The sequence below is a fragment of the Bos javanicus genome, chromosome 6, assembly GCF_032452875.1.
Source record: "Bos javanicus breed banteng chromosome 6, ARS-OSU_banteng_1.0, whole genome shotgun sequence".
In the NCBI taxonomy this organism is placed as follows: domain Eukaryota; kingdom Metazoa; phylum Chordata; class Mammalia; order Artiodactyla; family Bovidae; genus Bos; species Bos javanicus.
In genome coordinates this window covers 35,010,977-35,027,294 of record NC_083873.1, presented here as the reverse complement: position 1 = coordinate 35,027,294, position 16,318 = coordinate 35,010,977, and the positions used below count along the sequence as shown (strand labels likewise).

Sequence of the window (16,318 nt, the reverse complement as noted above, 5' to 3'; positions counted from 1 at the left end):
GATATTGAGAATAAATCTAAAATATATTATTACCCCAGAAACTAGCTCATGGAATATAATCAATAAAATATATTCTAAATTCCATCAGGTCATTATTCATAGAAATCTGAGTCAGTTTTGCCTGAATTTTGTGCTCTTGAATTAGCAGTCTCTGTTTCTTTCTGGAGGATCTGCAGGATAATCCATTTCCTGTTCATTTGAGTTGTTAGAATTCATTTTCTTGCAATTGTAGGATTGAGGGTCCATTTTATTGATGACTAAATTTGTTCTCAGCTTCTAGAGGCTACTGCATTTCTTGGCTCATGGCCTTCTTCCTCCATTTGCAAAAGCCAACTCAACAGCTGTTGAGTCCTCATGGCAGCTCTCAGACCCACTCTTCTGCCTTCTTCCTCATTAAGGACACATATGATTACACTGGACCCATCTGGATAATCCAGGATAATCTCCTCATTTCAAAGTTCTTAACCTTAATCATATCTGTCAAGATGCTATGGAAGGTAACATATTCACAGGTTTAGGCGATTAGGGACTGAACATCTTAGGGGCAGCATTATTCTGCCTACCAGAGAGTTTTATGCATAGTGAGTAATTGGTATGGTAGCAATACAATAGGACCCCTTGATAATTTCAATAAATCCAATCTAAGGGGATCAGGGAAGGCTTCTACAAAGAAAAACCAAGTCAACTGATAAGTAATGGATCAGGAGGACTTAATTTGGCAAAGAGATTTCAGGTAGACCATGGATATTCTAGACATGTGTTTTGGTTACTAGGAGCATCTCAATTCACTGGGTTTATTGTATGTTTCCAAGTTTCAGGATTATTGTCCTTTCACTTTATTTTGTACATAAAAAATATGCACTGTGCATCCCATTTCTACCACTCATGTTATTTTTTTTCTATTTTATGTGGTTCACAAATAAAAGAAATAAAAAGGTGAAGATTTCCATATCATTTACTAGTACAGAGCCATCATTATTTTTTCAGTCATGTAAATTATTAGTGCTATTAACCAACTGAAAGAAAGACTCTGTCTTACATTTCTGGTATGTCCCCTATGGCTAAAACTCATAGCAAGCATAAGAAAGGAATATATTTTCCCTGAAGTGATAGCATGAGAAAAAAGTTAAATAGGAACAGTACACAATCAACTATAACCATCATAATAAAATTTGTTTAACAAAATTTAGTTATCATAACCTGAGAGAATTAGGCCTGTCAACAGCCTTTTGTGAACCTACTAACAAAAAAACTGGCCCTGACACAGGAAAAATATGCATTCATAGTAACAACAGTCCCTCTTCAATAGGAGGCATTGATTGTGAGCTGAGCCCAATCAGTTAAAAGAACCAGAGGGCTTGCAGTTAATGAATGTTCATACAGGGAACAAGAGCTAAATTCACCCCCAAGGTACTGCATTTTCCCAGCAAAACCATGACCCTTCTCTCACTTACACTACATCAGACCGAGAAGCACTGCTTTATCTGCTAGGAGCTGGAGAAACTGTTTAAAATCAAATGCCCCAACACTTTTAGAGTTATCTAAATGTTATGAATAGACCATGTGTTCACAGCCACAGGAGGGACATGCCAAGATATCTGATATCAGATATATCTCTTAAGTTACCATATACAATATCGAATTGTTAGGAAGTAGTAGCACATTGAGTCACATGAAACAGAATCAAACTACACTGAAAATGATGTGCTCCCTCAAATATTGACATAAGGCATTTTGACATATTTTTGCAAAAGTTAGATTCTTGCACAGATGTTTCTATAGTAACAAATTATATGAATATTATCTGAAAACCTTGTTTTCCTGAAACAAGTTTTTAAAGCTAATAATCTGTTTGATTCCTTTTCAGACACTAGCTATAATTTTTACCCTTTACCCAATGTAGTTTTCCATTAAAATTTTAAAGCATGAATTGTTACTTTTATTGTTTATTTTTTTCATAATTACTTTGTTCAGGATTCTGTACTGAATTTTATACCTATTTACAGTGTTTTCACCTATTTTCATTCTTTTCCTGATTTTCAGATCATGCTGCTTTCCCTTTTTAAAATCTGTTGTTACTGTTGCTATTATTCACAATTAATAAATTCAGTTACACTTAAGTTTTATTTTACCTTGTCAATATTATTTTTCTTTTTAAATTAATTAATTTATTTTACTTTACAATATTCTATTGGTTTTGCCATACAATGACTTGAATCCACCATGAGTGTACATGTGTTCCCCATCCTGAACCCCCCTCCCACCTCCCTCCCCGTACCATCCCTCTGGGTCATCCCAGTGCACCAGCCCAGAGCATCCTGTATCATGCATCAAACCTGGACTGGCAATTCGTTTCATATATGATATTTTACATGTTTCTGTGCCATTCTCCCATATCATCCCGCCCTTGCTCTCTCCCACAGAATCCAAAAGACTTTTCAATACATCTGTGTCTCTTGTGCTATCTCATATACAGGGTTATCGTTACCTTCTTTCTAAATTCCATATATATGTGTTAGTATACCATATTGATGTTTTTCTTTCTGGCTCACTTCATTCTGTATAATGGGCTCCAGTTTCATCCATCTCATTAGAACTGATTCAAATATATTCTTTTTAATGGCTGAGTAATATTCCATTGTGTATATGTACCACAGCTTTCTTTATCCATTCATCTGCTGATGGACATCTAGGTTGGTTCCATGTCCTGGCTATTATAAACAGTGCTGCGATGAACATTGGGGTACACATGTCTCTTTCGATTCTGGTTTCCTTGGTGTGTACGCCCAGCAGTGGGATTGCTGGGTCGTATGGCAGTTCTATTTCCAGTTTTTTAAGGAATCTCCACACTGTTCTCCATAGTGGCTGGACTAGTTTGCATTCCCACCAACAGTGTAAGGGGGTTCCCTTTTCTCCACAGCCTCTCCAGCATTTATTGCTTGTAGACTTTTGGATAACAGACATTCTGACTGGCCTGAAATGGTACCTCATTGTGGTTTTGATTTGCATTTCTCTGATAATGAGTGATGTTGAGCATCTTTTCATGTGTTTGTTAGCCATCTGTATCTCTTCTTTGGAGAAATGTCTGTTTAGTTCTTTGGCCCAGTTTTTGATTGGGTCTTTTATTTTTCTGGAATTGAGCTACCAGAGTTGCTTGTATATTTTTGAGATTAATTATTTGTCCATTGCTTCATTTGCTATTGTTTTCTCCCATTCTGAAGGCTGTCTTTTCACCTTGCTTATAGTTTCCTTTGTTGTGCAGAAGTTTTTAATTTTAATTATGTTCCATTTGTTTATTTTTGCTTTTATTTCCAATATTCTGGGAGGTGGGTCATAGAGGGTCCTGCTGTGGTTTATGTCAGAGAGTGTTTTGCCTATGTTTTCCTCTAGGAGTTTAATATTTTCTGGTCTTACGTTTAGATCTTTAATCCATTTTGAGTTTATTTTTGTGTATGGTGTTAGAAAGTGTTCTAGTTTCATTCTTTTACAAGTGGCTGACCAGTTTTCCCAGCACCACTTGTTAAAGAGATTGTCTTTTCTCCATTGTATATTCTTGCCGCCTTTGTCAAAGATAAGGTGTCCATAGATGTGTGGATTTATCTCTGGGCTTTCTATTTTGTTCCATTGATCAATATTTCTGTCTTTGTGCCAGTACCATACTGTCTTGATGACTGGGGCTTTGTAATAGAGACTGAAGTAAGGCAGGTTGATTCTTCCAGTTCCCTTCTTCTTTCTCAAGATTGCTTTGGCTATTCGAGGTTTTTTTGTATTTCCATACAAATTGTGAAATTATTTGTTCTAGTTCTCTGAAAAATACCATTGGTAGCTTGATAAGGATTGCGTTGAATCTATAGATTGCTTTGGGTAGTATACTCATTTTCACTATATTGATTCTTCCAATCCATGAACACGGTATATTTCTCCATCTATTAGTGTCCTCTTTGATTTCTTTCACCAGTGTTTTATAGTTTTCTATGTATAGGTCTTTTGTTTCTTTAGGTAGATATATTCCTAAGTATTTTATTCTTTTCATTGCAATGGTGAATGGAATTGTTTCCTTAATTTCTCTGTTTCTCGTTGTTAGTGTATAGGAATGCAAGGGATTTCTCTGTGTTGATTTTATATCCTGAAACTTTACTATATTCATTGACTAGCTCTAGTAATTTTCTGGTGGAGTCTTTAGGGTTTTCTATGTAGAGCATCATGTCATTTGCAAACAGTGAGAGCTTTACTTCTTTTCCAGTCTGGATTCCTTTTATTTCTTTTTCTGTTCTGATTGCTGTGGCCAAAACTTCCAAAACTATGTTGAATAGTCGTGGTGAGAGTTGGCACCCTTGTCTTGTTCCTGACTTTAGGGGAAATGCTTTCAATTTTTCACTATTGAGGATAATGTTTGCTGTGGGTTTATCATATATAGTTTTTATTATGTTGCGGTATGTTCCTCCTATGCCTGCTTTCTGGAGGGTTTATATCATAAATGGATGTTGAATTTTGTCAAAGGCTTTCTCTGCATCTATTGAGAAAGTAATATGGTTTTTATCTTTCAATTTGTTAATGTGGTGTATCACGTTGATTGATTTGTGAATATTGAAGAATCCTTGCATCCCTGGGATAAAGCCCACCTGGTCATGATGTATGATCTTTTTAATATGTTGTTGGATTCTGTTTGCTAGAATTTTGTTAAGGAGTTTTGCATCTATGTTCATCAGTGATATTGGCCTATAGTTTTCTTTTTTTGTGGCAGCTTTGTCAGGTTTTGGTATTAGGGTGATGGTGGCCTCATAGAATGAGTTTGGAAGTTTACCTTCCTCTGCAATTTTCTGGAAGAGTTTGAGTAGAATAGATGTTAGCTCTTCTCTAAATTTTTGGTAGAACTCAGCTGTGAAGCCGCCTGGACTTGGGCTTCTGTTTGCTGGAAGATTTCTGATTACAGTTTCAATTTCTGTGCTTGTAATGGGTCTGTTAAGATTTTCTATTTATTCTTGGTTCAGTTTTGGAAAGTTGTACTTTTCTAAGAATTTGTCCATTTCTTCCGAGTTGTCCATTTTATTTGCATATAGTTGCGGATAATAGTCGCTTATGTTCCTTCGTATTTCTGTGTTGTCTGTTGTGATCTCTCCATTTTCATTTCTAATTTTGTTGATTTGATTTTTCTCCCTTTGTTTCTTGATGAATCTGGCTAATGGTTTGTCAGTTTTATTTATCCTCTCAAAGAACCAGCTTTTGGTTTTGAAGTTTGCTTTAAAAATAGGGTCTGTCTTTCTTTCTTTTTTTTTTTTTTTCAAGGTAATAGTAGGTTATAAAAATGAAAATTAAAGGAGTAATGGGGACTTAAAAATAACAAAAAAATAAAATAAAATATATTTTTTTAATTTAAAAAATGATAATATAAGACTTTCTCTGGAGCTGTTGTGGACAGTGTGGGGTCAGTTCATTTTCAGATAGTTCCTTGGTCTGGCTTGTACTTCTCATGGTTTATAGGCCCCTACCTATGTAGTCGGTGCTAACTATAGGGTTTTAATCCATTGCACCTGTCACTTCCAAAGCGGTTCCCTCTGTTTATTTTAGCTTATTCTGTTTGCTAGTCTCTTCAGTGTCTAATTTCCACCCTGACACAAGGGGCGCGGTGATGGTCACTTTTTTTTAGGCTCGCTTGTTCAGTCGTGCTTTGGGGAGGGAGGAACACTGCAAACAAATATCACTGGCATGTGTTCACAGTGATTCAGCCACACTGGGTTTGCCCCCGCTCACGGCGTGTGTGCTTTCCCAGTCTACACTGCTTAGGCTCTAGGTTTCTCTGCTTGGAACTAACTGATGTGGGCCCTGGTTTGCATGCACTTCCCAAGTCTAAGCCACTCAGGTTCAGGTTCTCGGGTACTCCACAAAGACACAGACTTGGTTGGGCCTGCATTTTGCGCCCATCCCAGGTCTGAGCAGCTCAGGTGACCAGGTTCTTGGGGTGCGTAGTCGCCCCCATTTGAAGGCTGTGACTTATCCCCTCCCCCATCCCAGCCACTCAGTTTTCTGGGTGTACAACGGGCGCGCCTTCTCAGGTGTGCCATGTATCTCTTCTGGGAAGCTGATCTCTGGCTGTGACGCTCCCGGCGGATGTTGACCATCCAGAATCCCAAGAAGTCTTGGTTAGCAACGAAGTCTGTTTGCAGTTTGGTATAGGATGCCTCTCTGGGGCCGCGATTGACCCCTTCAGGTTCTGGCTGCGCTCGCCTGCCTGTCCCCGGCGGGGGATGGGCCGGTCCCAGCCTGCTTGCTCTGCTCAGTCCTTTGTTCTGCAAACGTGCCTGGCAGTGGTTAGGGCTTTTTGCTGGATCACGGGATAGCTATCCCACAGTCTAGGTTGCTATCTCAAGCTAGTTCCCTCAGATTGCCCTCAGGGCATTCAGGACCAGTCCTTATCCTAAGCAATGCCGCCCACTCCTCCCTGTTCCTCCCCAGCTTGCTAGTGGGGGATGCAAGCATATGGGCTGTTGCACCGGTGGGAGTTGCTGTTAGGCACATAATCTGTGGGTTTTAATTAAGTATTTATTTTTCCTTCTGGTTATTTTGCCCTCTGAGATTCCAAGGCTTGCCACAGACCCCCCAGAGAGATTGTTTTCTGGCGTTTGGAAACCTCTCTTTTTAAAGCCTCCCTTCCTGGGACGGATCTCCATCCCTACCTCTTTTGGCTTTCTTTTTATCTTTTATATTTTGTCCTACCGCCTTTCGAAGACAATGGGCTGCTTTTCTGGGTGCCTGATGTCCTCTGCCAGCATTCAGAAGTTGTTCTGTGGAATTTGTTCAGCGCTCAAATGTTCTTTCAATGAATTTGTGGGGGAGAAAGTGGTCTCCCCGTCCTATTCCTCCACCATCTTAGGACCGCTGCCCCTACCTTGTCAATCCTGAAAAACATTTTAAAGCCAAAATTGTTAGGTTATAAATTTCAGAGAAGTCTGATTCCTAACCTTAATTATTTTATTGTGTTTCATCTAGTTGTTGCCATGAAAATTAAAGATGATTTTAACTAACAGGAAATGACTAAATGATTCTATATAAAGTGCCATAAAAATATCATTTCTATTAAGTGGTGCCTTACACTCAGCGAAGCTACCGTATTCTGTTTTAAATGTCATAAATCTCATTGGCCAAATTTCATTTTCTATGTAGCATCTAGAATATACTCAATGAAGATTTGTTGTATAAATGAGTGGTGTGTCAAATGCTAAGTAAAATTTTAAAAATAAAAATACTTAAAAATCTTTCTTGGTATAATTGTTCATTTTAGTAAATGCAAAAGCTAGACTGTGTCAGTATAATTTATCTTAACTGCAGCTATTTAATCTTTTCTAATAAACTTAGCTTTTCTTTAGTATTTTGGTGCTGTGTGTCACTGATTACTATTTCATACTTCACATGCTTTTTTTTTTCTATTACATACAAGTTGATTTTCACTTACTTACAGTTTTTAGACTATGTTTATTTCAGTGTCCAATGGGTTTAGAAGTGTAAATTTTGTGCTCTAGAAATCCTAAAGCCTAAAAGATCTATTAACAACATTCATCTTTAGTGTTTAGGATTTCTAAGGAAATATTTATCCATTCACAGCTTTGTCTTTGTACCACATTAATTACCAAGTATCAAGATGCTCAAACAATACATCATTCCATTTGATATAATTGTTCTTTCACAATATGTTTTATGTAAGCCTCTCAAGCAACTTACTTTTTTAAACTTGCTTACAAAATAGAGACATGTAAAGACTATATATTTTTATTTGCTAATTATTTTTCTTGAATAGTCCTCATAGTAGCCATAACTTGTTTCACAATACTCCATAGTTCAGACCTTCAATTTAAAATACTTTGTAATATGTTGCCTGTATTTTGCATTATAAATGTTGGCTACTTGTTGGATTTGAATGGACATATCTTCCATTTATATCTGTTTCATTGCCACATACTATAAATATGCCTCAAATATGTTTTAGTTTTCCCACTTTCTGTTTTTGTATGTAACTGGTTTGTCTGTTTTTACATTTTAAAAATATTTATTTCCTGTTTTAAATGATTCTGAATAGTTCAAGAGTTTTTTCCTCTTTTCCCTTTTTTTTAATGCTGCTTTTTGAATGTCCATAATTCTGGCTTGTGATCAATCTGTTCTTTCTAAAAGGGAAGTATTAATATGTACTTTATTAATGGCAAGTTAATAAACTCTCCCCTTTTTGTTAAGCATTAATGTAATGATATTGTAAATTAACTATACTTCAATAAAAAAATTAAGTACAGAATTATCAAACTAAAATTAAATAAATAAAATCACCTAAAAAAGAATTAACATCATGTTATGATAGGTCATGTATATCTTAAATTTCTGTCTTTATTTGGCTTAGTTTTGTGGTTCCCCAAACATCTCATTATTTTTATTTCATTGTTATTATGAACTATTGTTGAATTTTGTGATTATTACTTCTTACTACTCCTCATTTGGGAACCTCATGAAATTTCTTTCTGCAGTCAACATATTAAGTTTTAGAAGCACAAAATACAAGCTCTGAAACCTAATTACAGTTGACCCTTTATCAACATAGGTTTGAATCTCCTGGGCCCACTTACATAAACATAAGCAAACTTTTTTCAGTAGTACATACTACAGTGCCTCACAATCCACAGTCAGTTGGTTGAATCTAAGGATGTGGAACTGTGGATTCGGAGATTTGTTGTTTAGTTGCTCAGTCATGTCCAACTCCTTTATGACCCCATGGACTGTAGCACACCAGGATTTCCCAGCTAAGAATACTGGAGTGAATTGCCATTCCCTTTTCCAGGGGGTCTTCCTGACCTAAGGATCAAACCATGTTTCCTGCTTTGGCAGGCAGGTCCTTTACCACTGAGCCACCATGGATTCAGAAGAACCTTAGATATAATGGAGGGCCACTACAGATAATATGTGGAGTTTTGGCTGTGCAGAGGGCTGGTGCCCCAATCCCTGCTTTGTCCAAGGGTCAACTGTACTAGAAAGCTAATAAACAGTCACGAGCTAACACCAGGTACTAAGGCAGAAAGCCCCAAACCATTTATTTTCATATAAAACTAAGGCTAGAATCATTGCATACAAGGGTCTGTTCACTGAAGTCCATCATATTTCCTTCATGTCTTTTTGTCCAAAGAAACTTAATTCTACAGTTCTAGTGTGTACTACCTGCAACTGATTTTTTCCCCCTCAGACTTACCAATTAAGAAGTGATCATCTTGTAGGAATGCCAGTAATTTTTTAAAATTTCATAAGCAAATGTAGTCAAGAAATATTTTTATTTCATGTCATTAATGTTTAGTCACAAACTTTTATCTTTTTAGAGATATAAAAGTTTACACAGTTAAAATCTATGTCATTTACTGTTGTTTCTTATTTCTTTCTCCAGGCCTAAAGTCCAAAAGCATTAATGATCTGGTAAAAGAAATAGTAAGAGAACAATTTAAAATTTTTCAAAATGACATAGAAGAGACCGTAGCGCAGCTCTTCAAGACTGTATCAACTGTCTCCAAGGAACTTGAAAATGTCAGACAAATAATTCAACAAGTTAATGAATCTGTAATTTCAGTAGCAGTCCAGCAAAAGTCTGTTTTAATGCAAGAAAATAGGCCTACTTCAATTGATATACTGGACCTGAAAGATCACATTGTAAATATAAGACAAGAAATGACCCTTATGTGTGAGAAGCCTGTTAAAGAACTAGAAGCAAAGCAGACTCGTTTAGAAGATGCTCTAGAACAGGAGCGCTCCAGTAGAATTCTGTATTATGAATCCCTCAACAAGACCCTTTCTAAAATGAAGGAAGTGCAAGAGCATCTTTTATCAACTGAACAAGTATCAAATCAGAAGACTGTTCCAATTCCTGTATCAGTTAGCAATAACTTCACTGAATACATATCTACTCTACATCAGAATATAAAGAAACAAGGTTTGATGTTGTTGCAGATATCTGATGATTTGCATGCCCAAGACAGCAAGATAAACAATCTCACCCTTGCTTTGGAGATGGAGAAAGAATCTGTCAGGGAGGAATGTGAAGACATGTTATCTAAGTACAGAGATGGTTTTAAAGTTCAAATTAAGGACACAGAAGAGAATTTACAAGTTTTAAACCAAACATTGATTGAGTTTCTCTTTCCAATGGACAATAAAATGGACAAAATGAATGAGCAACTAAATGATTTGACTTATGATATGGAGATTCTTCAACCCTTGCTTGAGCAGGGAGCATCCTTGAGAGAGACAATGACTTACGAACAACCAAAGGAAGTAGTAGCTACAAAGAAAAAAGTGGAAAGTCTGACTAGTGCTGTTAACAGTCTTAACGTACTTACCAAAGAACTTACAAGAAGATACAACTTACTTAGAAATGAAGTACAGAGTCGTGGGGATGCCTTAGAGAGACGTATTGATGAACATGCCTTAGAAATGGAAGATGGTCTAAATAAGACAATAACTATTGTAAATGATGCCATTGATTTCATTCAAGACAACTATGTATTAAAAGAAACTTTAAATATAGTAAAGTATAATCCTGAGATCCATCATAAATGTACCCAAAATATGGACACTATATTGACATTTATTTCTCAATTCCAACATTTGAATGACTCTATTCAGATTTTGGTCAATGACAGTCAGAGATATAACTTTGTTCTGCAAGTTGCCAAGGCCCTTGCATATATTCCTAAAGATGAAAAACTAAGGCCATACAACTTTCAAAAGATTTCCAAAATGTTCAATGAAACCAGTTCCCAAGTGATAAAATTCCAGCAAAATATAAGTCATCTGGAGGAAAAAATACTCTCAGCCACAAAAATTTCCAAAAATTTTGAAACTCGGTTGCAAGGCATTGAGTCTAAAGTGACCAAGATGCTCACACCTTACTATGTTTCACTAAAAAAAGACAGTGCAGCTACAAATGAGAGCAACCAGGCTCTACAACTGCAGGTATTAAATTCCAGATTTAAAGCACTGGAAGCAAAATCCATCCATCTTTCTATTAATTTATCTTTAATTAACAAGACTCTCTATGAAGTAGTAACAACATGTCATGATGCTTCTAGAAGTATATCAGAACTGAATGCTACCATACCCAAGAGGATAAAAGATTCCCTACCAAATATACAACTTCTTCAGACAAGTCTGACAGAATATGTGGAATCAGTAATTGAAATAAAAACTCAAATTGCCCTATCTAATTTAACTTGGTATATAAATCAATCATTGTCCAGTAGTCTTGCAAATATTGTCAAGTCACAGAAGCAGATAAAAGCATCACTGAAGAAACCAAATACTCTTAAAACAACAGTGAACCTGACAACTGTCCAGATAGGCCGGGCCCAAAGAAACACAGACAACATTCTACTTCCTGGTAAGCTATTATCAAAAAAATAACTTTTAATCATTTTCCTATTTAAGTTTATTTAGTAGATATGCATGGTTTAGCAAGATCATAATCTTTGGCACTTAACTGAGCTTGGATAAATAGTTAAGTAATTCAAAGATCTCTGATACATTATTTGAATCTTATTTCATCCTGTGTAAAGCAGTTATCAATACAAAACAAATGCTTATAGTGTAAATACTTGTTCTATATGTCTTTTTTTCTGACAGGCCCCCAATAAAAAGATCAAGCTTGCCCTTGTAGAACATTTTCTTGCATAGGTAATTAAAGGAATTTATTAGACAATGAGCTCCTTGATGAATAAGACTAGATTGTGTTCTGTTCATTTTGGTGTTATGTGGCAAAATGTTTGGTGTGTCATAGGAACTCAGTGTATATCTGTTGAATGACTGGCCCAGTGAATGTACAGTGAGCAGGGATTCAGTTTGGGCTGATGATAGAAGGCCTTGAATGACAAGCTAAGTATCTTAGTCCCTTTGGGCTGCTTTAACAAAATTCCACAGACTGGGTAAATTATAAACAACAGAAATTTACTTCTCAACATTGTAGAGGCTGGGGAAACTAAAATTAAAGTGCCAGCATAGTAACAATCTGGTGAGGGCCCTTTTCCTTGTTCACTTGGTTCTGGTAATCACTAGCTGTATCCTCACATGGGAGAAGGGGTGAGGGAGCCTGTGATGTCTCTTTGATAAGAACACTAATCCCATTCATGAGGGCACAACCCTCATCTCCATAGCACCTCCAAAGGTCCCACCTCCTATCATCAACAGTGGGGGTTATATTTCAACCTATAAATTTTGGGAGACACATTCCAGGCAGGTAGACATGATTTTGTAAAGAGTGGTCTTTGGATATTTCGAGCAGAGGGTTGGGGTATGGTGAGAACTGTGTCTCAGGAGCATGAAGCCAGCAGTTGTGTGTAGCATGAAATTAGAGTAGGACATTATTGGCAAAATCGTAAGAACCAGATCTTGGGAAGAGGTAGCAGAATCAGAGGAGACGGATATGAATAATGTAAAAGTAATATTCAGTTCAGTTCAGTTCAGTCGCTCAGTCGTGTCCGACTCTTTGTGACCCCATGAACCGCAGCATGCCAGGCCTCCCTGTCCATCACCAACTCCTGGAGTTCACTCAAACTCATGTCCATCGAGTCAGTGATGCCATCCAGCCATTTCATCCTCTGTCATCCCTTTCTCCTCCTGCCCCCAATCCCTCCCAGCATCAGAGTCTTTTCCAATGAGTTAACTCTTCGCATGAGGTGGCCAAAGTACTGCAGTTTCAGCTTTAGCATCATTCCTTCCAAAGAACACCCAGGACTGATCTCCTTTAGAATGGACTGGTTGGATCTCCTTGCAGTCCAAGGGACTTTCAAGAGTCTTCTCCAACACCACAGTTCAAAAGCATCAATTCTTCTGCGCTCAGTTTTCTTCACAGTCCAACTCTCACATCCATACATGACCACAGGAAAAACCATAGCCTTGACTAGACGGACCTTTGTTGGCAAGTAATGTCTCTGCTTTTCAATATGCTATCTACATTGGTCATAACTTTCCTTCCAAGAAGTAAGCGTCTTTTAATTTCATGGCTGCAATCACCATCTGCAGTGATTTTGGAGCCCAGAAAAATAAAGTCTGACACTGTTTCCCCATCTATTTCCCATGAAGTGATGGGAAGATGCCATGATCTTAGTTTTCTGAATGTTGAGCTTTAGGCCAACTTTTTCACTCTCCTCTTTCACTTTCCTCTAGAGGCTTTTGAGTTCCTCTTCACTTTCTGCCATAAGGGTGGTGTCATCTGCATATCTGAGAAATATTGATATTTCTCTCAGCAATCTTGATTCCAGCTTGTGTTTCTTCCAGCCCAGCATTTCTCATGATGTACTCTGCATATAAGTTAAATAAGCAGAGTGACAATATACAGCCTTGACATATTCCTTTTCCTATTTGGAACCAGTCTGTTGTTCCATGTCCAGTTCTAACTGTTGCTTCCTGACCTGCATATATGTTTCTCAAGAGGTAGATCAGGTGGTCTGGTATTCCCATCTCTTTAAGAATTTTCCACAGTTTATTGTGATCCACACAGTCAAAGGCTTTGGCATAGTCAATAATGCAGAAATAGATGTTTTTCTGGAACTCTCTTGCTTTTCCATCATCCAGCGGATATTGGCAATTTGATCTCTGGTTCCTCTGCCTTTTCTAAAATCAGCTTGAACATCTGGAAGTTCATGGTTCACGTATTGCTGAAGCCTGGCTTGGAAAATTTTGAGCATTATTTACTAGCGTGTAAGATGAGTGCAATTGTGCAGTAGTTTCAACATTCTTTGGCATTGCCTTTCTTTGGGATTGAAATGAAAACTGACCTTTTCCAGTCCTGTGGCCACTGCTGAGTTTTCCAAATTTGCTGGCATATTGAGGGCAGCACTTTCACAGCATCATCTTTCAGGATTTGAAATAGCTCAACTGGAATTCCATAACCTCCACTAGCTTTGTTCATAGTGATGCTTTCTAAGGCCCACTTGACTTCACATTCCAGGATGTCTGGCTCTAGGTGAGTGATCACACCATCGTGATTATCTGGGTCATGAAGATCTTTTTTGTACAGTAGTTTTGTGTATTCTTGCCATCTCTTCTTAATATCTTCTGCTTCTGTTAGGTCCATACCATTTCTGTCCTTTATCAAGCTCATCTTTGCATGAAATGTTCCCTTGGTATCTCTAATTTTCTTGAAGAGATCTCTAGTCTTTCCCATTCTGCTGTTTTCCTCTATTTCTTTGCATTGATTGCTGAGGAAGGCTTTCTTACCTCTTCTTGCTATTCTTTGGAAATCTGCATTCAGATGCTTATATCTTTCCTTTTCTCCTTTGCTTTTCGCTTCTCTTCTTTTCACAGCTATTTGTAAGGCCTTCCCAGACAGCCATTTTGCTCTTTTGCATTTCTTTTCCATGGGGATGGTCTTGATCCCTGTCTCCTGTAGAATGTCACGAACCTCATTCCATAGTTCATCAGGCACTCTTTCAATCAGATCTAGTCCCTTAAATCTATTTCTCACTTCCACTGTATAATCATAAGGAATTGATTTAGGTCATACCTGAATGGTCTAGTGGTTTTCCCTACTTTCTTCAATTTAAGTCTGAATTTGCCAATAAGGAGTTTATGATCTGAGCCACAGTCAGCTCCTGGTCTTGTTTTTGTTGACTGTATAGAGCTTCCCCATCTTTGGCTGCAAAGAATATAATCAATCTGATTTTGGTGTTGACCATCTGGTGATGTCCATGTGTAGAGTCTCCTGTTGTGTTGTTGGAAGAGGGTGTTTGCTATGACCAGTGCATTCTCTTGGCAAAATTCTATTAGCCTTTGCCCTACTTCATTCCATATTCCAAGGCCAAATTTGCCTGTTACTCCAGGTGTTTCTTGACTTCCTACTTTTGCATTGCAGTCCCCTATAATGAAAAGGACATCTTTTTTGGGTGTTAGTTCTAAAAGGTCTTCTAGGTCTTCATAGAGCCATTCAACTTCAGCTTCTTCAGCATTACTGGTTGGGTTATAGACTTGGATTACTGTGATATTGAATAGTTTGCCTTGGAAACTAACAGAGATCATTCTGTCGTTTTTGAGATTGCATCCAAGTACTGCATTTCGGACTCTTTTGTTGACCATGATGGCTACTCCATTTCTTCTAAGGAATTCCTGCTCACAGTAGTAGATATAATGGTCATCTGAGTTAAATTCACCCATTCCAGTCCATTTTAGTTCGCTGATTCCTAAAATGTTGACGTTCACTCTTGCCATCTCCTGTTTGACCACTTCCAATTTGCCTTGATTCATGGACCTGACATTCCAGATTCCTATGCAATATTACTCTTTACAGCATCGGACCTTGCTTCTATCACCAGTCACATCCACAGCTGGGTATTGTTTTTGCTTTGGCTCCATCCCTTCATTCTTTCTGGAGTTATTTCTCCACTGATCTCCAGTAGCATATTGGGCACCTATTGACCTGGGGAGTTCCTCTTTCAGTATCCTATCATTTTGCCTTTCATACTGTTCATGGGGTTCTCAAGGCAAGAATACTGAAGTGGTTTGCCATTCCCTTCTCCAATGGACCACATTCTGTCAGACCTCTCCACCATGACCCGCCCGTCTTCCGTGGCCCCAAAGGGCATGACTTCGTTTCATTGAGTTAGACCAGGCTGTGGTCCATGTGATTAGATTGACTAGTTTTCTGTGATTATGGTTTCAGTGTGTCTGCCCTCTGATGCCCTCTCTCAACACCTACCATCTTACTTGGGTTTCTCTTACCTTGGACGTGGGGTATCTCTTCAAGGCTGCTGCTGCTCCTTATCTTGGATGAGGGGTATGTCCTCACCGCCGTCCCTCCTGACCTTGAACGTGGAGTGGCTCCTCTCAGCCCTCCTGCGAAGCGCAGCCACTGCTCCTCGGACGTGGTGTAGCTCCCTGCCACCACCCCTGGCCTTGGGCGGGGCTTAGCTCCTCTCTGCCGCTCCTGTGTCGTTGCAGCCTGGCACTCTCGGCCGCAGCCCCTGACCTCGGACGTGGGGTAGCTCCTATTGGCCGCCCCTCTTAATCTCGGACTTGGGGTAGCTCCTCTCGGCAGAAACGAAAACATAGTGGGAAAATTAATGGTCTAAGGAACAACAACACATGATTCCAGTCCTAGTTGTTTCAGTATGTCTGTGTAGCCTTGAGTAAGTTCACCTCTCTGCATCTCAGTTCTTCCATTCATGTGATGGAATTGCAATAGGTATTTTGCTGAGCTTATTAGCAGAAATATCTAGTCCCAGACTGTATCTGTTGCAGACTGGATCATTGTAAAAAAAATAAAAATAAAAATATGTGAGCCATTCACAGCCTGAATGCATGGCACTTG

General features: G+C 38.3%; 1 protein-coding gene across 2 annotated transcripts in view; it reads left to right on the top strand.

The window, feature by feature from the left end:
- MMRN1 (multimerin 1) overlaps positions 1–16,318 on the top strand; it is a 93,615-nt gene that overhangs the window by 61,046 nt on the left and 16,251 nt on the right. For both annotated transcript variants that reach the window (XM_061419675.1, XM_061419674.1), the window contains exon 7: positions 9,413–11,398. In XM_061419675.1, the coding sequence (XP_061275659.1) occupies positions 9,413–11,398 (1,986 nt within the window). The remainder of the gene's footprint in view (positions 1–9,412; positions 11,399–16,318) is intronic.